The 27,183-nt window shown below is 52.0% G+C and overlaps 1 protein-coding gene across 1 annotated transcript in view; it reads right to left on the bottom strand.

The window, feature by feature from the left end:
* Positions 1-3,255: 3,255 nt before the first annotated feature.
* LOC307178470 (sialic acid-binding Ig-like lectin 11) overlaps positions 3,256-27,183 on the bottom strand; it is a 32,654-nt gene continuing 8,726 nt past the window's right edge. Inside the window, 17 exon segments of the mRNA XM_079906666.1 lie at positions 3,256-3,454; positions 6,122-6,203; positions 7,133-7,229; positions 8,542-8,589; positions 8,819-9,097; positions 9,476-9,676; positions 10,181-10,240; positions 13,585-13,652; positions 13,872-13,968; positions 16,037-16,102; positions 16,105-16,107; positions 16,193-16,450; positions 18,209-18,256; positions 18,477-18,755; positions 18,971-19,469; positions 20,573-20,630; positions 25,120-25,289. Coding sequence (XP_079762792.1) covers positions 3,281-3,454; positions 6,122-6,203; positions 7,133-7,229; positions 8,542-8,589; positions 8,819-9,097; positions 9,476-9,676; positions 10,181-10,240; positions 13,585-13,652; positions 13,872-13,968; positions 16,037-16,102; positions 16,105-16,107; positions 16,193-16,450; positions 18,209-18,256; positions 18,477-18,755; positions 18,971-19,469; positions 20,573-20,630; positions 25,120-25,289 — 2,487 coding nt within the window. The 3' untranslated portion in view covers positions 3,256-3,280.

Genomic DNA, 27,183 nt, shown 5'->3' with positions numbered 1-27,183 from the left:
AAAACCAGGAATCCCAGCCACCACACCCCCTGGCCCTTGCCCCCAGTGAAAAATGCATCTCTCACGGAGGCAAAACTGGAAAAACAGGTACAAAGTTTATTATTAGAGACACAGCACAACAACAAGTGGGAGAGCACACAGAGACACAGTTTGCTTAGTTAAGATAGAAGCAAGGCAGAGACGCACACCCGGAGGGAAAGGGTGTGGGCGTCCCCCCAATGAGGAAGAGCCCCATAAAAAGGCGGTTACGTCATTCATATAGGGCAGTTCTTCCGGGTCTTTGTTTCCCTTTGGCCAATTATCTGGTTTCTTTTTCCACACCTGACCTGCCCTAGGACCCTCAACAGCATGCGTGCGCAGCTTTTTTGCAAGATGGATTCCAGCCCAGAGGCTTATGGGACGGCCTTAGCCTCACATGGTTTGGGGTGGCGCCCCCTCCTTTTTGACCCCAAGGAGCCTTTCTGCGCATGTGCAATGTCTCCCTTGCCCCAAGGATGGGAAATGCATGGCCTCTTGATCTTTTAACAGGGTTTGTCCCACTCTGTTCCTGCCATAAAAATGTCCAATGTCTGGTTATTTACCCTATTATTTCTGTCGCTGGTTTTTATATCGAGGTGCAGATCTCGAAAGATAGACAGGAGTCCGGTCATATATGGAGTCCTGGAGCCTGTTCGTCTCTTGCTTCAGGAAATGTAAACAGGGGGCTGGGAATGAATGTCCGGCCTGGAGCCCATCTTCTTCTCACCCCGGGAAGTGTGAACAAGAGGCCAGTTGGAAATGTCTAGCCTGGAGCCCATCTATCGCCTGCCTCACTCCGAGCACCGGCTCTGATCTCTACTCGCTCTTACTTCACTCTGGCCACACTTCCGCTCCCCTCCCCAGGCCAGGACGTGCTGAACAGGCCGCTGTTCGGGCAGGTCCCTCCACTGGCTGAGCTGGTGGCCGCTCCTGCACCCTGGGTGCCTGTCTCCCACCTGTTGAGCAGAGTGTCCTGTGGGGTTGGGCTAAGGCGAGGCCACCACTGGAGGAGAACCAGCCAGGGTCAGGAAGGGGGACGGAGACACAATCACAGTGGGGCGTGGCCTGGGCTGATGCAGCGGGGAGGACGGGGCTGTGGGAGCCCCAGGGAGGGAGGAGGACAGAACCCGGATGATGGGACAGGGGAGCGCATTCCTGACACTATGATGATAACCCTTGACTGTTTCTCAGTCGGGGTTTGGGAAACGGTGGGTGTGAGTGTTCATCCCCGTTTGGCTGTAGGAACTGGGATGGCCTGACTCTGCATTGTTTTTCCAGTCCTGGGGTCCTAAAGCAACTTGCCTTCTTCTTACCACTTTCCAGAATTCTCCTTTGGTTGTGTCTTGCACCATGCGCAGGGTTTATCGTTGTGAACAGAGGGAGAAGCAGGGAACAATGGGCCAGTGTCATCTTGCCTGGATTGGAAGGCTAACCATCGACCTTTAATGTGATGAGTCGCATCACGCAGGCTGATGTTATCATAAACGGAAGTCTGACCTAACGGTCCTTTCTGGGTGGAGGCGCCGGGTTTGGGCACCAGGCCTTTTCTTACACCACACCAGAATCTTTCATCTGTTCAAGTGTCACTTTAGAAACTGGGGCGTCATGCATGGTCCCTGCCATGCTTTTGGTGCTGCTGGTCTATTTGGGGCTGTTTTTGTTTCAACTGATTTGCAGTAAAATTAGAGTGTTAGGCTTTGTAGGAGGACGTTTCCAAGCTCTCGCTTCCCTCTACCTTCTCAACCCAGACCATAATTTTGAACTCACTTTGAAGGATAAGAAGGTGTTAGCCAGATGACTTCATGGGGCTGGGTCTTCCTGGAAGGAGAGATGCAGGGGCTCAGAGACAGTGAGGGATGCATCAGAATGGGTTCTTAGAGAATGGCTTGAGGGATAGGTGGTTTGGGGTACGGTGATGGAGAAGCAGATTGGGTGAGACTAAGAATAACCTAGAACCTACAACCCTGGGGCTGCCTGTTTTTGTGAATAAAATTTTGTTGGCACCCAGCCACATTAATTCGTTTGCAAATGGTCCACGGTTGCTTTTGCACTACAGTTGAATAGTTGCAACGGAGACCCTATGGCTTGAAAAGCCTAAATACTTACTATCTGGCCCTTTAGCAGAAAGGTCTCCTGACCCCTGACCTAAAACGTCAGGTTGAGAAGCTTGTAAATTATTCTTTGGGCTTGAGGAGAGAGCGGTATTTTGGCTGTGGTCAGCTCTAAGATTTAGGAAATTCTCTAAATGTTATTACTTGATTTTGGCTATAGCAGGACTAGTAGAAGACAGGGAGGGTGGAAAGGGAAGATTCAGGAATGGCAAGAGATGGTGCTGGAGGTCCAGTCAAGGAAGGGATCCATGGGAGGGTTTTGAGTAGACAGTGAGACTGACATGTAGCCGATGTGGTGCCCGGGACAGGACATACCCAGCCTCTGGGTGAATTGAGCAAAGAAACAAACAAAATGTCGCCTGCCGTTTCAGTAAACAAAGGATGTTGTCCGCCATTAAACAGTCAACCGCTGCGGTCTCCCCCGAAGGTGTGCCCTGAGGGGAATTCAGGACGAGAAAAACACGATCCTGGCCCTAGAGTGTTAAGGTGCATCTAAGGACTAATTTCCAATCAGCTCAGACTCCTGCATCCTCCCATACACAGAAAAGCTCTAAAGCTCCAAAGTCATTACTCTGATCGTCTGATGTTTGTGGTTGGACATCTTTTGATGTTCGACTACATGTTTGTTTGTTTGTTTTCAGCAAAAACACCCTTATATCCTGGCTCCTCCCTGACCTCTTTGGAGCAGCTCCTCAGAGCTATGGGAGAGGCTCTCTCCCAGGCTATAGTCCTCAGTAAGGTCCCCAAATAAAACATAACATGCAACTTTTAGGTTGTGAGCTTTTGTTCCGTGGACAAAGGTCACAATGCATGAAGACTTCTGTTGCATATTTGGTACTTTCGTTTAATCCTCACAACAACCTTGTGATGCTGGACCTCTCACATCCATTTCACCAAAGCAGAAAACCAAGACATGGAGGGGTTAGGTGCCATGACATCATACTCTTGCTGAATGAGAAAGCGTGGACTTGATGCCAGGTGTCTCTGAATGCAAAGCCTAAGATAGTTCCAATAGAGCAGGAAAGTCACTGACAGTAGTTCATAAACCCATCACCTACGGGGATGTTAAGTCCCTAAGGATTAGCCTGTGGGTCCCGCTTCCTGTAGAGGAAATGGACGTCCTGCCTGAGGCTGATGCCGCGTGCGGTCCCTCACTTGGTCCTGATCTCCGTGTATTCTGAGTGGGCGCTCTCCTGAGGATGACGCATCCCATGGAAGCTGAGGGAGGCGTAATGCAGCTCTTCCTCCATCCCCGAGGTGGGGGTGGCCCCTGCCGAGCTGGTGGGGTCAGGAGGATCCTCTAACTTGGACTCTCGCCGGTGATCCTGGATGGAGAGCAAAGGAAGGGGTCAGATCAAGGTAGTTTCGGGGGGAGAAGGGAGAGAGGGTCCAGGAAGTGAATTTGACTCTGGGACAGAGCATCTATTCCTTCTTCCATTCTGCTACCAAACGTTTCTGAAGGTTCCATTGATTCAGTCATCCAACACATATAACGCTATAGATTGTTTCCCAGTTCTACTGAGCACCCACACAGACCTATGGAGGAAATATTACTACGTTACAGGGAGAGAAACGGAGTCTCAGAGAGGGTAGGTTCCTCCCAAGGTCACACATCTATTGATCACAAACTCAACCCCTGGCCCTCTGAGGTTTCCTGAGGTTTTCCGTAAACAGGAGGGTGTTTATGGAAACTCACTTCTGCTGTGTGTCTCTCCTTTACTCTCGCACTGTTATCACACTCACAACACTTCTGTCACCAGATGCGTGGGTTCTTTGTACCCCCACACCAAGGAATTCTCCCACACCAGCTGAGTGTCCTGCAATGTAACTCAATTCTGATACTCTCTGCCTGGAGAGAGTGTCAGATCCCACAGGTTGAGGGCTCAGTCCCATGAGACTGCCTCCCCCCCACTTCAGGTGTCAATCACAAGTCCAGATTGTCACCTGTGCTTCTGACCAACTGGCTATAAATCAGAGGTTCCTAGGACCTCCTCCTCAGGTTTGATTAATTTGCTGGAGTGGCTCACAAAACTCAGGAAAACCGTTTACTTAGTAGATTACTAGTTTATTATAAAAGGATATAGCTTAGGAAGGCGTGAAAAGTCCAATGAAGAAATACACAGGGCAAGCAAGGTATGTGGGAAGGGGTGCAGGGTTTCCCCCCCCCTCAAGACACGTCACTCTCCCAGCACCTCCACTTGTGCACCAGCCAGAAGCTCCCTGTGCCCCATACTATTGGGATTTTTATGGCGGCTTCGTCATGATTAAGCGATGCGTCTCTCCAATGCATCAGCTCGTCCCAACCTCTGAGCCCAGCACTTGTGGCTCCCTCTGTCTAGAGCCCTTCAACGACTCTCTTTCAGGGGCTCCCACTGTGTTCCTTCACTTGCTGCAGGGGTTTTCTCAAAGACTCCCACCCCCAGAACTGTCCCTCCCATTGCATCTCCCTCCATAGCTCTCATTTCCTGTATACTTTCACTACTCACCTGTTCATTGCTTTCACCACAACCGCCCCACTCCCCTCTCAATAAATGTAAGTCCTTGACAGCAAGGGACATTTTCCACTGTCTCTGTAAAAATACAGAGATTACCCAAGTGCTCAGAACAATCAACAAGTGGGAGATAGTTGCTGAAGGAATAAGTGAATGCATGGGTGATGGATTTGCTCAGAGACCTCAGTGATGGCCACATTAGCCATAGCTCAAGAAATAAATGAAAGTCAGGGATCAGAGGATGAGCATGAGTAGGGCTGGTTGATACGGACACGGGAGGAGAAGGGGGAAGATGGGCAATGATTCTGAGGGGCAAAAAGCTTACTTTGCTTGAGCAAGCCTGTTTGGAAGAAGCGCAGCATCAAAGCTGACTCTGGTTTTCCTGCCCTAAATGTCAATCAAGTTGTTTGGCAGTGCGGAGAAACAGCGCATTTCAGACTTGGGCAGGATGGGACGACTGTCTAATACAGATGCAGGCAGTGCAGATGCAGGCAATGCAGATGCAGGTAATGCAGATGCAGGCAAAACAGATGCAGGCAATGCAGGTGCAGGCAATGCAGGTGCAGGTAATGCAGATGCAGGTAATACAGATGCAGGTAATGCAGGTGCAGGCAATGCAGGTGCAGGCAATGCAGGTACAGGTCATGCAGATGTTTGGGGGAAGGTGGGGAGGCTTCAGCAGGATAAGAACTAAGTGGGGAGCTCAGCTCAAAGGGCGTGTTTGTATCAAGCTGTATTTAGAAGAAACACAGACATGCTTTGCAGTGTATCAGTGCAGGAAGAGGTGATGGGGGAAAGGGATAGATCTCTGGCTGGGAGTCAGGAACAAGAGTCCCATTGATGAATTGGAGAAGCCAGCAGAAGTATGTTTAGGGATGTATTCACCTTGTGTTTCTGATGTTTTGACCACCGGGGCTTTGTTAACCCTGGAGGGATTGCCCCTGCCAGTGCTAGTCAAGTTCTAGAGATTCTAAGGGATCTGCCTGCAAGCCTGCCCTTCATATTGGAAACCGATCAGCCCAAACCACTTCCTTTATCAAACTCTTACTCTCTGGACCATTATCCTGCTCTCATCACCCCGGGGCCAGGTACCAGAAAACTACACACAACCCCTACACCCCAGAGCATTCTGAAATCATTCAACTAGTCAGTCCTCAGTCTGCTTACCCTGCCTGTTCCTTCCCATGTAAACCACAAAATCTCTTGCCCAGGTTTCCTCCTCACTCCCTCTGCCTCTTGACAGACCCTTGTGCTGCCCCTCATGGCCCTGCAGGGTGTGGCACGGCCCCTCCTCTTGGGAACTGTACTACCTGTCTTTTTTGTGGCAATCGTCTCCTGATCTGTTGGCCTCACACAGAGGAATAATAATAAATCCTACATTTTCAAAGAAACAGGAAGGGGAAGAGCTCATTTCTGGACATGCTGAATGGAGCATGGCTGTGGGCCGCCCCGGGAGATCTGCAGGGCAGGCTGCATTGCCGGGATGCCCGTGTCACTCACCAGGGAAGTTGGTCCTATGACAGGGTGGATGTCCTCCATACCCACTGCAGTCCTGGCTGCTCTCTTCCTGTAGGTCTTCACTCTGTTGGGAGACACTAGGGTCTGTGACACAGGGTATCTCTTTTGAGGCTGGAGTGAGTGACTAAGGCAGGTCAAGAGTAGGGTGAGCCCAACATATTCAGAAAAAACCATAATTCGGAAAGACACCTGCACCCCAACGTTCATAGCAGCACACTTACAATAGCCTGGACGTGGAAGCAACCTAAATGTCCATCGACAGAGGAATGGATAAAGAAGATGTGGTACATATATACAATGGAATATTACTCAGCCATGAAAAAGAACAAAATAATGCCATTTTCTGGGACATGGATGGACCTAGAGATTGTCATACTGAGTGAAGTAAGCCAGACAGAGAAAGACAAAAGTCATGTTATATGGCTAATATGTGGAATCTAAAAAAATGGTACAAATGGACTTATTTACAAAACAGAAATAGAGTCACAGACGCAGAAAACAAACTTACGGATACCAAGGGGGAAAAGTGGTGGGATAAATTGGGAGATTGGGATTGACATATACACACTGCTATATATAAAGCAGATGACTACTAAGGACCCACTATATAGCACAGGAAACTCTACTCAGTACTTTGTAATGAAATATGGGAATAGAATCTAAAAAAGAGTGGATATATGTGTATGCATAACTTATTCAATTTGCTGTACACCAGAAACTAACACAACATTGTAAATCAACTCTACTCCAATAAAAAGTAAAGATTAAAAGGGTAGAGGGAGCCCAGGAGACTTTATAACAAGACTGTGACAAGGTCCCTTCTCCCTCCCGGCTTCTGGATCTGGGACCAGGGCTGGGAACACGCTCGAGCCTGGCCAGGTGTCTACGAGCTGGATCCTCACTACCCCTGCACCGCCCCAGCCTTGCTCTGGGTCCTCACAACCCCTCCAGGGGCCTCTTATCCTCCCCTGGCCCACAGCCAGCCCAACTCACGTGAAGAAGATGAGGCACAGGCAGAGAACAAGCAGCGTGGTGACACCAGCTCCCCCAAGGGCCCCCTCAATCACTCCTGCCCTGGTCCCCGAGTTTCCTGCAGACAAGAGAGACTTGGGGAGAATTCCAATCCTGACGAGCAGGCCTAAGTCTCCTCCTCTCCGTAGCAGGTAGAGAGGGGTGCCCCCCCTTCCCACCGAGGGTTCAGGCCCTAGGTCCCCCACCATTTGTAGGATCTGAGCCTTCTCCAGAAGGACACAGTCTATGCCACGCCTCCTCTCCAGCCCATAGACTCCCAAAAAACTTCAGCTCTTCGTGGAGTCAGATATTTCTCCATCCAGGGTCTCTCTGCAAAAGACTCCAGACCTGGCCACAGCAGAGCCATGAGGTTCTGGGCCCCGTGGACATTCCAGAGAGACAGAGAGCACTGTGGGAGGCTGAAGGGCCTTGTCTCTCCTTCCTTCCAGGGAGGGGGTCTAAATCTGCTCTCCTGGCCCCTATTGGCCCTGTCCCTCAGGGTCCACGGTGATCTTTTGTGCCTCAGAAGGAGGTGGCAGCAGGAAGCTTCTCAGACCTCCAGGTCAGACCCAGACAGCTCTCCTGGCCCTGCCTCGTGGCACCCCAACACCCAGGGCAAGGGATGTGCGTCTGGGCGTCACCTGTCAACAGATTGGTGGGCACTGCTGAGACAGCCCTAATGGGGCTCTGTCCAGATGGGGGACCAGGTGTTATGACCAGTGGGAATACAGCAGTGAGGGGAGCGCTGGGCTCCAGAGAGGGCTCAGGGTGAGGGCTGAGGGGCTGACAGTCAAAAAAGTGGTCCAAAGAGATGTTGGGACAATGAAACTCTTCTGTATGATACTATAATGGCAGATACATGTCATTATACATTTGTCCAAACCCATGAAATGTACAACAGCAAGAGGGAACCCTAACGTCAATCATGCACTTTGGTTGAAAATGACGTGTCAGTGGGGATTCATCGATTGTAACAGGCACCCTCTGGTGGGGCGTGCTGTTGCGGGGAGGCCGTGCGTGTGTGGGAAAGTGCAGTGGGGACGAGGGAAGTCTCTTTACCGTCTGACGAATTCTGCTAAGAACCCAAATCAGTTCCTGAAAATAAAGTCTACTTAAAAAATGCTCCCTCCCCACCCCCGCCCGCAAGGCCTTCGTTGACCGGAGAAAGATAAAGACCATATTTAGAATGGGCAGGGAGGGAGGTGTGGGTCACTTTGGCAAGACCAGAGTCGGAGGATACTGAGGGAAGAGACCTAATGGGGGCTTTTTGTGTCTAATTGCAGGACCACACCCGACCTGCACCATTTGAGCTCTGAAAGTGCAGCTCTGACCCAACCTGGAAGAGACCCCACTCCACTCAATGCCCCATGGATGGGGGGGCTCCGTCTTACCTGTGCCATCCCCTGAGCACAGACCTCTTGCTGGGCTCCGTGGAGCACCTAGGAGTGGAAGACAGGATTTCCTTCCTCAGTGAGAGGACTGGGGTGAGATAAGGGTAGGCATCCCCCCCCCACACCCAGTAGCCACAGAAACGCAGGAGGGACAGGGCTTCTGTCCTTCCAGGCCCTCCTACTCAGCCGGGTCTCCAGGCAACAGCACGAAGCACCTCCGGCCTGGCCCACCTGCCCCCATCCCCTCACGCCCCGGGCAACACGGCGCAGCGCTCACAGGTGACACTGAGCTGGATGGTCCTCTCCACGATCACACCGCTTGCGGGGAACTTCACCTGACAGGTGACATTGGTTCCATCGTCCTGGGGCTGTGGGGTGATGGTGAGCACTGAGGACAGGTGGGTCCTGGGGCCCAGGGAGGTGAGGGCGGCTGACGTCCAGGAGAAGATGGGGGGCGCGCCCTGCTCACAGGCCCAGGGCACAGAGCAGGTCAGGTTCCCGGGGCGGCCCACCTCCAGCGTCGCAGGAATGAGGATGTGGGGTGTGTGGTTCAGGGCTGATGAAGAAAGGGGGAGACGGGGTCAGGAGGAGGGTTAGAAGAGCAGCCCTGAGATAAGCTTCAGGCTTTGGTCCAGCCCGTCTTTCTGAACCCCCACTTGCTCTCCCCCCGACCCCTCCCAGGAGGGGGTCCTATCCGAGTCCTGCCCTGGGGCTCCAGGTCCTTCCCCTGAGGCCTCTCCCGGACCCCACTCCTTACCCGTCACATGCAAGGAGAGCTTGTTAGACTTATAACTCCATAATGTCGTTCCTCTTTCCACACGAAAAAAGTATGAACCTTGATCCCTCCTCCTGGCGTCTCTGATGTCCAGGGAGCAATTGTTTCCATGGTCCCCTAGGAGGTGGAATCGGCCTTGGGTCTCTTTCTGAACTTTACGATGTCGGTTGTTTGTGGCCACAGGGGCATCCAGCTTCTCATCGGCCCCTTCCGGGAACCAGTACCCGAAAACTGGGACAGAGTTGTCCCAGCTGTACCAGGGAAAGTAGAAGGAGCAGGGCACGCGGACACACAGGCCCTCCTGCACCGTCACGGACTCCTGCACTTCCAGCCGGTATCTGCTGTCCCAAGCCAGGGACCCTGCGGGGAAACGAGGGTCAGCCACAGCCCCTGCCCTGCCCACCCCTCTCCCCGCAGCCCACCCACCTGCCCACAGCAGGGACAGCAGCAGCAGCGGCAGCATCTCTGAGACGGAGGGCTTCTGGGCGTCCTGTGTGTGAAAAGAGAAGGGGAAGGAGAGAGGGAAGTAAGGCTGCAGGGAGACCCATGGGAAGTCGGGAAGGAACACGAGATTCAGGTGTTCACAGAAGAGGAACTGCAGAGCCGGAGCTTGGCCGCTCCCCGCACAGAGCGGACGGACACCCCTCGGTCCAGAGACCCCGGAGACCTGCCCTGAGAGGAGCAGGCAAGGAGGAGAGCCCTGCCCTGCCCCCCATCTCGCGTGGGTCCTTCCAGCACCAGAGCCTCTGAGGACACGGACGCGTAGGACACGGTGAGCCTCCTAAGGTCCTCCCGTCTGAGCACCGCTGTCTACACCAGGGAGCCGCTCAGCTCCTGTCTCGACCTGGAGGGTCCCAGCCTCACCTAGACCCTCGGGTGGTCGGTCCCGCAAGATGTCGGGTTCTTTAGGGTCTGTGTGAGCGTCTGGGGCAGAAGACAAGAAGGGGCTCCTGGGTGACGTGAAGGCAGCAGCCAATCATGCCTTCACTCCTTCCCCCAACACTGAGCATCTTGGGCTGGTGACCTGGAGAACAGAAGGGCTACGGCTGGCCTGGTCCCTGCCCAGGAGATGCTCCCACCCGGGCCCATCACTTCCTCCCCAAACAGGCAGCACTGTCGGGCTTTAGAGCTGCATCAGTGGTGAGATTGCCGAGTGTCCGGCAGCATACTGGGTATTTTCTAAAAATATGATATGGGATGTTTTTTTAACTTCTACTATGCTGATTCGCAAACTTTCAATGGCATCTTCAGAATAAAAACCATGTAGCATCTTCATGTAGAACAAACGGGAAGCACATGGTCTATGTCAGCGCAAAGGAAATTTCCTTTTTTTAACGAGCCTCCAAATTATTTAGTTTTCAATTTAGTTTCATTTTTATTTTGTATTGGAGTAGAGTTGATTTACAATGCTGTGTTGGTTTTAGTTGTGCAGCAAGGTGATTCAGTTATACATATACATATATCTATTCTTGTTCAGATTTTTTCCAATATAGGTTATTGCAGAATATTGAGTAGCGTTCCCTGTGCTCTGCTTTGTCCTTGTTGAGTGTCGATTTTATTTATAGCAGTGTGTATGTGTTAGTCCCAAACTCCTCATTTATCTCTGCCCATCCCCTTTCCCCTTTGGTAACCATAAGTTTGTTTTCTATGTCTGTGAGTCTGTTTCTGTTCTGTACATGAATTTATTTGTATTATTTTTTAGATTCCACATGAAAGTGATATTATATTATGTTTATCTCTGTCTGACCTACTTCACTTAGTGTGATCATCTCTAGGTCCATCCGTGTTGCTGCAAATGGCATTATTTCATTCTTTTCATGGCTAGGTGATATTCCATTATATATATTCATATATATATCTCACATCCTTATCCATTTCTCTGTGGATGGACACTCAGGTTGCTTCCATGTCTTCGCTGTTGTGAATAGAGCTGCTATGAACATTGGGTTGCACGTACATTTTTGAATTAGAGATTTCTTCGGATATATGCCTAGGAGTGTGATTGCTGGATCATATGCTAACTCTATTTTTAGTTTTTTTTCTTGCAGTACGCGTCACTGTTGTGGCCTCTCCCATTGCTCCGGACGCACAGGCCCAGCGGCCATGGCTCACGGGCCCAGCCGCTCCGCAGCATGTAGGATCTTCCCGGACCGGGGCACAAACCCGTGTCCCCTGCATCGGCAGGCGGACTCTCAACCACTGCCCCACCAGGGAAGCCCCTATTTTTAGTTTTTTAAGGAACCTCCATTCTGTTCTCCATAGTGGCTGCACCAGTTTACATTTCCATCCACAGTGCAGAGGGGTTCCCTTTTCTTCACACCCTCTCCAGCATTTATTATTTGTAGACTTTTTGATGATGGCCATTCTGACGGGTGTCAGGGGATACCTCATTGTAGTTTGGATTTGCATTTCCGTGAGGATCCTTTTCAAATGAAAGTTCAATCCTGTCTCTGCTCTCCTCAAAGGCTTCCGGATACTTGCATTGGCCTGGAAGCCCTTGGGATAATTGTCTCTTACGGGAACACAGAACCTGCTTTCTTCCACTTTCAAGTCTTGGCTCAAACATCACCTCGGGCACACTCTCAGCAACAGAAAACAGCCCCCAAATGTCACGTGTTCGCTCACTGCCCGATGCTTCTCCAGACACATGTTACCATCAAGCACACTCAATATTTTTCCTTATTTTTTAAAAATGTTTCTCCTTATATCCAGAAGGACACCTTCTTGATGACAGAGATTTTAAAAATTTCTTTATTGAAATGTAGTTATTTACAATGTTATGTGTAATGTCTGCTGTCCAGCAAAGTGGCTTAGTTATTCATATACATATAATACATGTGCTTTTTCATATTCTTTTCCATATGGTTTATCCCAGGATATTGACTATAGTTCCCTGTGCTGTACAGTGGGACCTTGTTTATCCATTCTGTATATAATAGTTCACATCTGCTAACCCCAAACTCCGAATCCATCCCCCCCCGTCCCCCAGGTAACCACAAGCTTATTCTCTATGCTTGATGACAGACATTTTTTTTTTTTTTTTGCGGTACGCAGACCTCTCACTGTTGTGGCCTCTCCCGTTGCGGAGCACAGGTTCCGGATGCGCAGGCTCAGCGGCCATGGCTCACGGGCCCAGCCGCTCCGCTGCATGTGGGATCTTCCCGGACCAGGGCACGAACCCGTGTCCCCTGCATCGGCAGGCGGACTCTCAACCACTGCGCCACCAGGGAAGCCCGATGACAGAGATGTTTGATGCTGTGCTCACTGATGCCCCCTGGGAACCTCCAACAAGGGGGCACAGAGTACATGTTCAATAGTTCTTGCCGAATAGTCTGTAATTAAGTGTATGCCACTCTTCCAAAACGAGACAATGAAACACACACACACACTCACACACAAACACACACACTCACACACACGCGGTGACATTTAAGCCTGAGCCTGAGGATATGCTCAGGACTTGGAGAGGCAGGAATGGGGAGGGAAGGATGTTTCAGGGGAGGGACTGCACATACAAAGTCTCAGAGTCACAGAGGTCAGGCCAGGCTGGGTGTGGAGACGTGGGGAGATGCAGGGAGAGGAGGGATGTGGGTGGAGAGTCCAGCAGGGCACAGCCCGCCAGGGCTGCAACTCCAGCCAGTGGTGTGTGCACCTTGGTCTCTGGCCGTGGAGAGGAAACACAGCTGTCCCTGCTGTGCAGCAAGTGGATGGTAACGGTCTCTGCGAACAGTGCGGAGGCCTGTGTTTCCCAGGGAGATGGAGGCAGGAGGTGGGGGGGTTCAGAGACCCAGGGAAGAGTTGAGGCTGCTGGAACGACTGGGGTCAAGACGGGAAGGAGACGGGCATCAGGACGAGCTGTGCTTAGGAGGAAGGATGTACAGCACGTAGTGATTATTCGATCCTGGAGAAGAGGAGCGGGGATGAAAGGGGACAAACCCCGTCCTTCCTTCTGGCCTTAGAGATGGGGGCCACCTTGTCATCAGTGTGACAGGGAACCCAGCGGAGAAGTGGTTTTGGGGAGGAAGATGGCACGTCCACTTTGGGTACGCTGAGCGGAGCAATCCTGGGGGCCATTCTGGGGCAGGTGTGCAGTGGGATGTTGGGTGGTAGGATGCCGACATCACTCACCCAGAGGGGTAACCTGGAATGGCGTTTGCAATAGACGCGCCCCCTGCAGGCCTGGCTGCCTTCCTCCTGCGGGACATCACTCTGAGCCAGAGAAGAGACCAGGCTCTGGTCATATCGGGTGCCGCGGGCCGCAGACTCACCCTGTTCCTTGTTCAGGGGCGGGGGCATGACTGAGGTGGGAGAGGGCAGGTCTGGCCCCACAGACCCTCTAGAGCACAGCGGATACCTTCAACCCTGACACTGGGCGGGGAGGAGCCTCTCCCCCAGGGGACTCCTCACCTCCCCCAAGCCCCGCCCCCCCACTCCCCCTTCCCGTCAGCCGCCTGCCGGCCCCGCCCCCGCCCCCTCCAGCGCTGGTTCCAGGGTGCAGCCACCTGCGCCCTGCCCTCCCCACCCCTCCCCTCTCCCCTCTCCCAGGGGTGCTCACAGGAGGGCGATGAGGACCAAGAAGAGTAGCGGGATCTTGACAGCCGCTTCCCAGATGGCCGTCAGAATCACCTGCGCTGTGACGCGCCCCGACTGCCCTGCAGGAAAGCGGGACCAGGATGGAATCATCTGCTCAATCCTGTGTCCTTCCGCTCCCAGGAGGACTCTGGACGTTGGTCTTCCAGGCTTTCCTCATCCACCGGATGCCGAACCCCGTGTGCCCGGGGTATCAACCCACCCCTAGCCCTTGCCATCCAGCAGCTGAACAGAAAACAAAAATGCATAAGTTGGACTTCATGGAAAGAAAAATTCGGCTCATCAGTGGACTGAGAAAGTGAAAAACCCACCCATTTAATGGGAGAAAATATTTGTAAATCATAGATTCGATATGTGTGTGATATCCAGCCTATATAAAAGCTATATCAAAAACAATACAAGGGCTTCGCTGGTGGTGCCGTGGTTGAGAGTCCTCCTGCCGATGCAGGGGACGCGGGTTCGTGCCCTGGTCCGGGAAGATCCCACATGCCGCGGAGCGGCTGGGCTCGTGAGCCATGGACGCTGGGCCTGCGCATCCGGAGGCTGTGCTCCGCAACGGGAGAGGCCGCAGCAGTGAGAGGCCTGCGTACCACAAAAAAAAAAAAAAAGTAAAAACAAACAAACAAACAAAAAACAATTCAAGAACAAAAAGGCAAACAGTGCAATTTTTCCAAACGGCCAAAGGAATAAAAAAATTCTCCAAATAACCAATACGTTCATGAATAAAATGAACGACGTCATTACTCGCTCCATAAATGTAAATCAAAACATGATGAGATATTCCTTCACACCCACTAGCGGGCTCGAATTTTTTTTTAAGGAAAATAATGTCGACAAGGATCTGGAGAAATTGGAACCCTCATACATTGCTGGTGGGAATGTAAAATGGTGCTGCCAGTGTGGAAAGCATCTGGCATTTCCTCCGAAATTTAAAATTAGAAACGACCATTTGACCCAGAAATTTCACTCCTAGGTATATGCCCGAGAAAACTGAAATCAATGATCCAAAAAAAAAAAAAAAAATAAGAATAAAAAGGAAAAGTATAGCAACGTTCATAGCAGCATTGTAAGAGTCAAAAAGTGGAAACAACCCAAACGTCCATCCACTGCTAACTGGATGGAGACAAGCTGGCGCATCCGCGCAATGGAATGTTATTCAGACAGAAAGGAACTGATATGATACACGCTCTACGGATGATGCTTGAGAACGTTTAGCGAGAGAAGCCGGACAGAAAGGCCACTGTTCTGTAACATTCCACGTGTATGAAGTATCCACTATAGGCAGATCCAGAGACACGGAGAGCAGCCTCCAGACCTGGCCACAGCAGAGCCATGAGGTTCTGTGCCCCGTGGACATTCCAGAGAGACAGAGAGCACTGTGGGAGGCTGAAGGGCCTTGTCTCTCCTTCCTTCCAGGGAGGGGGTCTAAATCTGCTCTCCTGGCCCCTATTGGCCCTGTCCCTCAGGGTCCACGGTGATCTTTTGTGCCTTCAGAAGGAGGTGGAAGCAGGAAGCTTCTCAGACCTCCAGGTCAGGCCCAGACAGCTCTCCTGGCCCTGCCTGTAGCACCCCAACACCCAGCAAAGGGATGTGCGTCTGGGCATCACCTGTCTACAGATTGGTGGGCACTGCTGAGACAGCCCTAATGGGGCTCTGTCCAGATGGGGGACCAGGTGTTATGACCAGTGGGAATACAGCAGTGAGGGGAGCGCTGGGCTCCAGAGAGGGCTCAGGGTGAGGGCTGAGGGGCTGACAGTCACAAAAATGGCCCAAAGAGATGTTGGGACAATGAAACTCTTCTGTATGATACTATAATGGCAGATACATGTCATTATACATTTGACCAAACCCATGAAATGTACAACAGCAAGAGGGAAACCTAATGTCAATCATGCACTTTGGTTGAAAATGACGTGTCAGTGGAGATTCATCGACTGTAACAAGAACCCTCTGGCGGGGCGTGCTGTTGGGGGGAGGCCGTGCGTCTGTGGGAAAGTGCAGCGGGGACGAGGGAAGTCTCTTTACCTTCTGACGAATCTGCTACAAACCCAAATCAGTTCCTGAAAATAAAGTCTACTTAAAAAATGCCCCCCCCCACAAGGCCTTCGGTGACTGGAGAAAGATAAAAACCATATTTAGAACAGTCGCAGTGCAGACCCTCCTCCTCCTGGGAGCAGGCGGGTCCCAGCAGCTGCGGGGTTCTGTGGGGAGAGATGGGAGGGATCAGAGGAGACTCTCCCCTCCCTAGAACCCAGGCGTCCTTCCCTCAGGTGTGTTCCAACTCACTTTTCACAACGAGGCTCAGAGATGCTTCCTTGGACCCCAACGGATGCTGAGCTCGGCAGACATATTTCCCATGGTCCCCCAGTTGCACCCGGGGCAGCTCCAGGACCCCAGGGTTCGAGGAATTGGAGGGGCTCAGGGTCAGGCTCCCCCGGATCCAGCTCATCCTGGCAGGAGGGTTGCTGTCGGCAACACAGTCCAGGCGTAGGAACTGGCCCTCCTGGACTGGGAGAGATAGGCTTTGGCCCAGACTTTCAGGTCCTGGCAGGACAGAGAGAAAGCTAGCTTCAGTCTGCCTGTCTGTCTGTCTGTCTCTTCCATTGCCTAAGGGTTCATATCTTCCTGTTTTGTAGCACTTGTCAATTTCCTCTGTGTAAAAACTCCCATCTTGGCCAATTTCAAGCACCTAATTTGAAGCCTCTGAACCCAGAAGTGGGAAAAGATGGACACAACTGCACAACTGGCTCTCGCCAACCAGTAAGAGCTAGTCCCAGTACATCACTGAATGCAACTTAAAAAAAAAATGGCGGGGGTTCCCTGGCGGTCCAGTGGTTAGGATTCTGTGCTTCCACTGCAGGGGGCACGGGCTAGATCCCCGGTTGGGGAACTAAGATCCCACAAGCCACGCGGTGCGGCCAAGAAAAATGGCATGTTTTGCCTAGCAAAATCACCGTGCACTAAGTCAAAAGCCCATGATTAGGATGAAAAGAAATCCTCTCAACTTATACACAGATGATTGCGTTAATATGAAAAGAGTTTCTTCAAATCATCAAGAAAAAGACCACAAAGAAATAGGCATGGGGCTTCCCTGGTGGCGCAGTGGTTGAGAGTCCGCCTGCCGATGCAGGGGACACGGGTTCGTGCCCCGGTCCGGGAAGATCCCACATGCCGCGGAGCGGCTGGGCCCGTGAGCCATGGCCGCTGAGCCTGTGCGTCTGGAGCCTGTGCTCCACAACTGGAGAGGCCACAACAGTGAGAGGCCCGCGTACAGCAAAAAAAAAAAAAAAAAAGAGAAAGGAATACGCATGTTTTTTAAACACAATGAAAGATACCCAACCTATTCACAGAATGATGATGCAAGTTAACATGAGAGTGTATTCACTTATGGTATCAGCAAGGATGAAAATGTGTAGCAGGGAAACAGACACACAGCAGGGGTAGCGTAAGCAGAACGCCTTCCATGTAGCTCGATTTGGCAACATCTGCAGAAATTACAAACATGCCCTTCGATCTAGGACTTTCTTCTGTCTCAAGAGAAAGCTTCCAGACCCACACATTTGTCCTGTCCTTGCAAAGGATGGGAAACACCGTAGTTTTCCACTAACAGGAGACCTATTAAGTACTTTATCATATAATATACTTCTAACTGGAAAACCATGGGGTCATCATTAAGAATGAAGAGGGTTTCCTAGGTACAGATACAGGAGAATCTCCAAGATATACCAAGTCTGAGAAAAAGGCGAGTTTAGTTTGTAGAAATGTACCAACGTCACTTCCTTAGTTGTGGCAAATATGCCACGTGGATGGAGGATTTTAATGCTGAGGAGAGAGATCTGTGGACAGTCTCTGTACCACGCGAGTCTAAAATTACTGCATATGAAAAGTTTATTAAAAATACTAATAGAGATGCAAAGCATGCGGGTAGTATGATCTGCATATATGTGTGTGTTTTAAAATGTACATGTGTAGGTTCTATTCGAAAAGATAACGAAGAGGGGGGATACACAAGTGCTGAATACTATTGGGCAGGATGTGGGACAAGGATGGAGCCCTGGCAGTGGGGACAGCCACGTCCAACAGGCAAGGAAGAGGCCACGCGATACCCCATGAGAGCAGGGCCAGCGAAAGGGGGAGGCCAGTGCATAAGGTGATGAGCCAGTGGGGGTTGTCCCACCTCTGCTGTCCCCTCCCCGGGCCTGAGCCTCTCTGCCATCTGAGTTCTGATCCCCAGCTCTGCTCCGAAGGGCAGAGACACTTCCACTTCCACCACACCCCTGGAGAAGAGAGGTTTAGACCTACCTGTGTCTTCTTTCCGGAACACTCTGATGGTCGGCTTCTGGGGTGCATCTGGACAGACAGACATAACGGTCCCCTTTTCAGTGGCAGGAAGGCAGGCATTGGCCCTTTCCCCCAGAAACATTAGAAATAGGAAGAGGGTGGAGTAGTGTCCTCTTTCCTTCCTCCCCAGTTCCAGCTTGCAGGGCTCAGCGTGCAGTAGCCCAGGCCCTCCCTCCCGTCCCCAACGTCCTCCGCCCTCAGGGCCCCGGCGTCCCGGCCCCGCGCTCACAGGACACGTTGAGCCTGATGGTTCTGTCTGCGCTCACGCCAGCTCCGGGGAAGGTCACTCGACAGGTGAGGTTGGTGCCGTGGTCCTGGGGCCCCAGGGTGAGGGTGAGCACCGAGGAGTGGGGGCCCTTGGGGTGCAGGGAAGGGAGGGCAACCCCGGTCCAGGAGAAGGTGTGGGGTGTCCCCCTCTCACAGGCCCATGGCACTGCACAGGTGATATTCTTGGGGAGGCCAGATTCTAGGGTCCCCTGGACGTGGATGTCGGGTGTCTGTGTCAGAGCTGAAGAGGAGAGAGAAACAGACCCAGGCCCTGGGGGGGGGGGCCTGAGTGTGCGCCTCAGAGCTGTCTCTGCCCCAGGCCAGCCACAGCGGCCTGTCCTCCTAGGTCCCCTTGGGCCCCTCCCAGGATGAGAAGACAGGGGGTCCCCTCTCAGCCCTGCCCTGGGGACACTCAGGGCCCCTGTGTCTGTGTCCTCTCCTTGACACCATCCTTACCTGTTACATGCAGGTGGAGCTTGCTCTGTATATAATTATATTTCACAGTAGGCCCTCTCTCCACCTTAAAGAAGTATGTCCCCGTGTCTCCCTGCCGTGCATCTCTGATGTCCAGGGAGCAGTTGTAGGTCCGGGGGTCTCCAAGGAGGTGGAATCGGCCCTGGGTGTCCGTCAGCACCTCACGACCTGGGTTGTTTGTGGCCACTGGACGATCCTGGTCGATTCTGGCCCCTTCCTGGAACCAGTAGCCGAAAGCTGGGACAGAGTCGTCCCAGTTGTCCCGCGGATAGTAGAAGCAGCAGGACACACGGACACACTGGCCCTCCTGCACCGTCACGGACTCCTGCACCCGCAGCCAGTATCCCTTGTCCTGATACAGGGACCCTGCGTAGGAACAACGATCGGCTGCAGCCCCTGCCCCGCCCACCCGTCTCCCCGCAGCCCACCCACATGCCCACAGCAGGGACAGCAGCAGCAGCGGTGGTGGCAGTAGCAGCATCTTTGGGGTAAGAGTGATGGGGCCTTTGTGTCACAGGATTGAGAGGAAGCCCCCACAGGAAGCCCAGAGCTGAGGTCAGAAGGTAACCGACCACAAAAGAGGAACTCCGCACCCACATGCTGCCGGAGCTGCGTGGACCTGGGAGAGTCACCACTTCTACTTTCCATGTGAGGCCCTGGTGAGGGTCACGAGCAGCGAATACAGCCCAAAGGCGTCTCCCGGATCCCTGTCCACAGCCTGTCCCTCCCACACCTCTGTCCGCAGGAAATCAGGCCGGTCAGTCCCCGCCAGGGTGAAAGAGGTGGTGATTAGTTACTGAAATTGTAACAGGGAAGAGTCAATCCTGACTCCGTGTTGGATCTGTTTCTTCTACTTTAACCTTTGCTTTCCACTGCTTTTGTTCATTAAAAGGATACTGTCTCTACATAATGGCCTGCCTCGGGGAGCCCTGCCCCTCTGCCTGAAGGTTAAAACAAAGTGGCCTCGTTCAGGGAAACATCTGGACACTGTTCCACCCGTGGATGGCTGCAAGGAAGAAGAAATGAACGCATTCCCTCCCCGAGGCTGGCCATTCCAGGAGATGTTTGCAAAGCTTGTGGCCTTTTCACTTTACTTCCTCATCTCCTCTCCCTCTCTGTGCTGTAAAAGAAATTGGCATCCAAACCCCAGTCAAAAGGTTCTTCAGAGACACTAGTCTGCCGTCTTCTAGGTCTGCCAGCTTTCCGAATAAAGGTGTCATTCCTTCCCTCAACACCTCATCTCCGATTCATGCGTCCGTTGTGAGGCGAGCAGAGCAAGCTTGGACTTGGGAACAAAATGAACACGACAACGGCACAGGGGCACCTCTCCTTTCAGGGGAGTGGAGCACAAGGCAAGAATGCGGCAGACTTTGTCTCCACCCTTGAGAACTTCTCCAGCGCCCCAGCTCCTGCTGATACAGTGTGAGATAGGGGCAGCCCAGATAGAGGCTTGGAGGAAACCCCATCGCTCCGTGCAGCTAGAAGGCGAGTTCCCAGGTATAAATGGACAGAGAGGATGAGACCGGGATCCAGGAGGGTGGCCACCAGGACATGATCCCACAGGGGGTCCTGAGGCTTCCTGACCTGCTCGCAGCCCCCTGCCCCAGGCCTCCCTGCACATGCCAGGCTTGGGCGCCGGGCACTGGGAGCAAGATGGCAGGCAGCGTGGCCCTGGGGGGATGCCAGTGTTTGGAGGTAGGTGGGCCCCGCCCTTCTCCCTTCCAGGCCTCAGTTTTCTCATCTGTCACATGGAAGGATCACAATGTTCAACCCTCGTCTGTGGGAGAATCTGACACAAGGACAGAGGTGGGCGTTTTCTACAGACTCTTCTGTGGCTGTCTTGCAGGTCAGGTGTCTGGCCCTGCCCATCCCTCAGGGGTCACTCTGAGTCCCCCCCTCAGTGGTGGTTAGCGCTTCCCGGGGGCTTCCTCCCCTGAGGGCTTTCATGCGGGGCTCAGGGGCACAGGCTCTGCAGCAGATGGCTCTAGGCTTGCGCTTGCTTCCCTAATCCTTGCTGTGCCACCTTGGGGAGGCGCTTAACCACTCTGTGCAGAGGTGTGCCTATGCTCGCACGGTGTTGGAAGCTGAATTGTGTCACCCCCCAGATTCCTATGTGCACGTCCTAACCCCCAGTACCTCTAAGCCTGATTGCATTTGGAGACAAGGCCTTTAAAGAAGTAATTAATATAAAATCAGGTCATTGGGCTGGGCCTTCATCTAATAGGACTGGTGTCCTTGTAAGAAAGAGAGATTAGGACACAGACACATACTGAGGGAAGACCACGTGAAGATACAGGGAGAAGACGGCCATCTACAAGCCAAGGAGAGAGGCCTCGGAAGGATGTCTATATAGGTGTAACTGAATCACTTTGCTGTACAGCAGAAATTAGCACAACATTGTAAAGCAACTATACTTCAATTAAAAATTTAAAAAATTTAAAATAATAATACTAAGAAGCCAGCCCTGCTGACACTTTGATCTCAGACTTCCAGCCTCCTGATCTGTGAGAAAATGAATTTCTGTTGCTCAAGCCGCCCAGTCGGCCGTGCTTCCTTACGGCAGCCCTAGCAGGTGAACCCACGGGGTCACCCCGAAGATTCGACGTGTTCCTACAAGTGGAGGGCTCAGAGCAGCCTAGAGCAGCCCAAATTGATGCAGCCCACACAGTGGCCAGTGGTCAGCCTGCAGGATGGGGCCACTCCAAGGACAGGAGGAGAAAAGGGAATGAAAGAGGTGGTAACCCGAGGACACCTTGGCTTCTCCTCCTGGTCTCAGAGTGGCGGCAGGGAGTGGTGGCGTGAAGCGAGATCTTAATTCCCTGCCCAGGAATTGAACCTGGGGAGCCTGGATGAAAACCAGGAATCCCAGCCACCACACCTCCTGGCTCTTGCCCCCAGTGAAAAATGCATCTCTCACGGAGGCAAAACTGTAAAAACAGGTACAAAGCTTATTATCAGAGACACAGCACAACAAGGGGGAGAGCACACAGAAACAGTTTGTTTAGTTAAGATAGAAGCAAGGCAGAGACGCACACCCGGAGGGAAAGGGTGTGGGTGTCCCCCCAATGAGGAAGAGCCCCATAAAAAGGCGGTTACGTCATTCATATAGGGCAGTTCTTCCGGGTCTTTGTTTCCCTTTGGCCAATTATCTGGTTTCTTTTTCCACACCTGACCTGCCCTAGGACCCTCAACAGCATGCGTGCGCAGCTTTTTTCCAAGATGGATTCCAGCCCAGAGGCCTATGGGACGGCCTTAGCCTCACATGTTATGGGGTGGCGCCCCCTCCTTTTGGACCCCAAGGAGCCTTTCTGCGCATGTGCAATGTCTCCCTTGCCCCAAGGATGGGAAATGCATGGCCTCTTGATCTTTCAACAGGGTTTGTCCCACTCTGTTCCTGCCATAAAAAGGTCCAATGTCTGGTTATTTACCCTATTATTTCTGTCGCTGGTTTTTATATCGAGGTGCAGATCTCGAAAGATAGACAGGAGTCCGGTCATATATGGAGTCCTGGAGCCTGTTCGTCTCTTGCTTCAGGAAATGTAAACAGGGGGCTGGGAATGAATGTCCGGCCTGGAGCCCATCTTCTTCTCACCCCAGGAAGTGTGAACAAGAGGCCAGTTGGAAATGTCTACCCTGGAGCCCATCTATCTCCTGCCTCACTCCGTGCACCGGCTCTGATCTCTACTCGCTCTTACTTCACTCTGGCCACACTTCCGCTCCCCTCCCCAGGCCAGGACGTGCTGAACAGGCCGCTGTTCGGGCAGGTCCCTCCACTGGCTGAGCTGGTGGCCGCTCCTGCACCCTGGGTGCCTGTCTCCCATCTGTTGAGCAGAGTGTCCTGTGGGGTTGGGCTAAGGCGAGGCCACCACTGGAGGAGAACCAGCCAGGGTCAGGAAGGGGGACGGAGACACAATCACAGTGGGGCGTGGCCTGGGCTGATGCAGCGGGGAGGACGGGGCTGCGGGAGCCCCAGGGAGGGAGGAGGACATAGCGCGGATGATGGGACAGGTGAGCGCATTCCTGACACTATGATGATAACCCTTGACTGTTTCTCAGTCGGGGTTTGGGAAACGGTGGGTGCGAGTGTTCATCCTCGTTAGGCTGTAGGAACTGGGATGCCCTGACTCTGCGTTGTTTTTCCAGTCCTGGGGTCCTAAAGCAACTTGCCTTCTTCTTACCACTTTCCAGAATTCTCCTTTGGTTGTGTCTTGCACCATGCGCAGGGTTTATCGTTGTGAACAGAGGGAGAAGCAGGGAACAATGGGCCAGTGTCATCTTGCCTGGATTGGAAGGCTAACCATCGACCTTTAATGTGATGAGTCGCATCACGCAGGCTGATGTTATCATAAACGGAAGTCTGACCTAACTGTCCTTTCTGGGTGTAGGCGCCGGGTTTGGGCACCAGGCCTTTTCTTACACCACACCAGAATCTTTCATCTGTTCGAGTGTCACTTTAGAAACTGGGGCGTCATGCATGGTCCCTGCCATGCTTTTGGTGCTGCTGGTCTATTTGGGGCTGTTTTTGTTTCAACTGATTTGCAGTAAAATTAGAGTGTTAGGCTTTGTAGGAGGACGTTTCCAAGCTCTCGCTTCCCTCTACCTTCTCAACCCAGACTATAATTTTGAACTCACTTTGAAGGATAAGAAGGTGTTAGCCAGATGACTTCATGGGGCTGGGTCTTCCTGGAAGGAGAGATGCAGGTGCTCAGAGACAGTGAGGGATGCATCGGAATGGGTTCTTAGAGAATGGCTTGAGGGATAGGTGGTTTGGGGTACGGTGATGGAGAAGCAGATTGGGTGAGACTAAGAATAACCTAGAACCTACAACCCTGGGGCTGCCTGTTTTTGTGAATAAAATTTTGTTGGCACCCAGCCACATTAATTCGTTTGCAAATGGTCCACGGTTGCTTTTGCACTACAGTTGAATAGTTGCAACGGAGACCCTATGGCTTGAAAAGCCTAAATACTTACTATCTGGCCCTTTCGCAGAAAGGTCTCCTGACCCCTGACCTAAAACGTCAGGTTGAGAAGCTTGTAAATTATTCTTTGGGCTTGAGGAGAGAGCGGTATTTTGGCTATGGTCAGCTCTAAGATTTAGGAAATTCTCTAAATGTTATTACTTGATTTTGGCTATAGCAGGACTAGTAGAAGACAGGGAGGGTGGAAAGGGAAGATTCAGGAATGGCAAGAGATGGTGCTGGAGGTCCAGTCAAGGAAGGGATCCATGGGAGGGTTTTGAGTAGACAGTGAGACTGACATGTAGCCGATGTGGTGCCCGGGACAGGACATACCCAGCCTCTGGGTGAATTGAGCAAACAAACAAACAAAATGTCGCCTGCCGTTTCAGTAAACAAAGGATGTTGTCCGCCATTAAACAATCAACCGCTGCGGTCTCCCCCGAAGGTGTGCCCTGAGGGGAATTCAGGACGAGAAAAACACGATCCTGGCCCTAGAGTGTTAAGGTGCATCTAAGGACTAATTTCCAATCAGCTCAGACTCCTGCATCCTCCCATACACAGAAAAGCTCTAAAGCTCCAAAGTCATTACTCTGATCGTCTGATGTTTGTGGTTGGACATCTTTTGATGTTCGACTACATGTTTGTTTGTTTGTTTTCAGCAAAAACACCCTTATATCCTGGCTCCTCCCTGACCTCTTTGGAGCAGCTCCTCAGAGCTATGGGAGAGGCTCTCTCCCAGGCTATAGTCCTCAGTAAGGTCCCCAAATAAAACATAACGTGCAACTTTTAGGTTGTGAGCTATTTTTCCGTGGACAAAGGTCACAATGTATGAAGACTTCTGTTGCATATTTGGTACTTTCGTTTAATCCTCACAACAACCTTGTGATGCTGGACCTCTCACATCCATTTCACCAAAGCAGAAAACCAAGACATGGAGGGGTTAGGTGCCATGACATCATACTCTTGCTGAATGAAAAAGCGTGGACTTGATGCCAGGTGTCTCTGAATGCAAAGCCTAAGAGAGTTCCAATAGAGCAGGAAAGGCACTAACAGTAGTTCATAAACCCATCACCTACGGGGATGTTAAGTCCCTAAGGATTAGCCTGTGGGTCCCGCTTCCTGTAGAGGAAATGGACGTCCTGCCTGACGCTGATGCCGCTTGCGGTCCCTCACTTGGTCCTGATCTCCGTGTATTCTGAGTGGGGGCTCTCCTGAGGATGACGCATCCCATGGAAGCTGAGGGAGGCGTAATGCAGCTCTTCCTCCATCCCCGAGGTGAGGGTGGCCCCTGCCGAGCTGGTGGGGTCAGGAGGATCCTCTAACTTGGACTCTCGCTGGTGATCCTGGACGGAGAGCAAAGGAAGGGGTCAGATCAAGGTAGTTTCGGGGGGAGAAGGGAGAGAGGGTCCAGGAAGCGAATTTGACTCTGGGACAGAGCATCTATTCCTTCTTCCATTCTGCTAGCAAACGTTTCTGAAGGTGCCATTGATTCAGTCATCCAACACATATAACGCTATAGATTGTTTCCCAGTTCTACTGAGCACCCACACAGACCTATGGAGGAAATATTACTACGTTACAGGGAGAGAAACGGAGTCTCAGAGAGGGTAGGTTCCTCCCAAGGTCACACATCTATTGATCACAAACTCAACCCCTGGCCCTCTGAGGTTTCCTGAGGTTTTCCGTAAACAGGAGGGTGTTTATGGAAACTCACTTCTGCTGTGTGTCTCTCCTTTACTCTCGCACCGTTATCACACTCACAACACTTCTGTCACCAGATGCGTGGGTTCTTTGTACCCCCACACCAAGGAATTCTCCCACACCAGCTGAGTGTCCTGCAATGTAACTCAGTTCTGATACTATCTGCCTGGAGATAGTGTCAGATCCCACAGGTTAAGGGCTCAATCCCATGAGACTGCCTCCCCCCCACCAGGTGTCAATCACAAGTCCAGGTTGTCACCTGTGCTTCTGACCAACTGGCTATAAATCAGAGGTTCCTATGGCCTCCTCCTCAGGTTTGAGTAATTTGCTGGAGTTGCTCACAAAACTCAGGAAAACCGTTTACTTACTAGATTACTAGTTTATTATGAAAGGATATAGCTTAGGAAGGCGTGAAAAGTCCGATGAAGAAATACACAGGGCAAGGTATGTGGGAAGGGGTGCAGGGTTTCCACCCCCTCTCAAGACACGTCACTCTCCCAGCACCTCCACTTGTGCACCAGCCAGAAGCTCCCTGTGCCCCATACTATTGGGATTTTTATGGCGGCTTCGTCATGATTAAGCGATGCGTCTCTCCAATGCATCAGCTCGTCCCAACCTCTGAGCCCAGCACTTGCGGCTCCCTCTGTCTAGAGCCCTTCAACGACTCTCTTTCAGGGGCTCCCACTGTGTTCCTTCACTTCCTGCAGGGGTTTTCTCAAAGACTCCCACCCCCAGAACTGTCCCTCCCATTGCATCTCCCTCCATAGCTCTCATTTCCTGTATACTTTCACTACTCACCTGTTCATTGCTTTCACCACAACCGCCCCACTCCCCTCAATAAATGTAAGTCCTTGACAGCAAGGGACATTTTCCACTGTCTCTGTAAAAATACAGAGATTACCCAAGTGCTCAGAACAATCAACAAGTGGGAGATAGTTGCTGAAGGAATAAGTGAATGCATGGGTGATGGATTCGCTCAGAGACCTCAGTGATGGCCACATTAGCCATAGGTCAAGAAATAAATGAAAGTCAGGGATCAGAGGATGAGCATGAGTAGGGCTGGTTGATACGGACACGGGAGGAGAAGGGGGCAGATGGGCAATGATTCTGAGGGGCAAAAAGCTTACTTTGCTTGAGCAAGCCTGTTTGGAGGAAGTGCAGCATCAAAGCTGACTCTGGTTTTCCTGCCCTAAATGTCAATCAAGTTGTTTGGCAGTGCGGAGAAACAGTGCATTTCAGACTTGGGCAGGATGGGACGACTGTCTAATACAGATGCAGCCAGTGCAGATGCAGTCAATGCAGATGCAGGTAATACAGATGCAGGCAGTGCAGGTGCAGGTAATGCAGATGCAGGTTATTCAGATGCAGGCAATGCAGACACAGGTCATGCAGGTGCAGGTAATGCAGGTGCAGGCTATGCAGGAGCAGGTAATGCAGATGCAGGGCATGCAGATGCAGGTCACGCAGGTGCAGGTAATGCAGGTGCAGGCTATGCGGGAGCAGGTAATGCAGATGCAGGGCATGCAGTTGCAGGCA

The sequence above is a fragment of the Stenella coeruleoalba genome (genome assembly GCF_951394435.1).
Source record: "Stenella coeruleoalba genome assembly, chromosome: 20".
In the NCBI taxonomy this organism is placed as follows: domain Eukaryota; kingdom Metazoa; phylum Chordata; class Mammalia; order Artiodactyla; family Delphinidae; genus Stenella; species Stenella coeruleoalba.
This window is presented reverse-complemented; position numbering and strand designations above follow the sequence as displayed.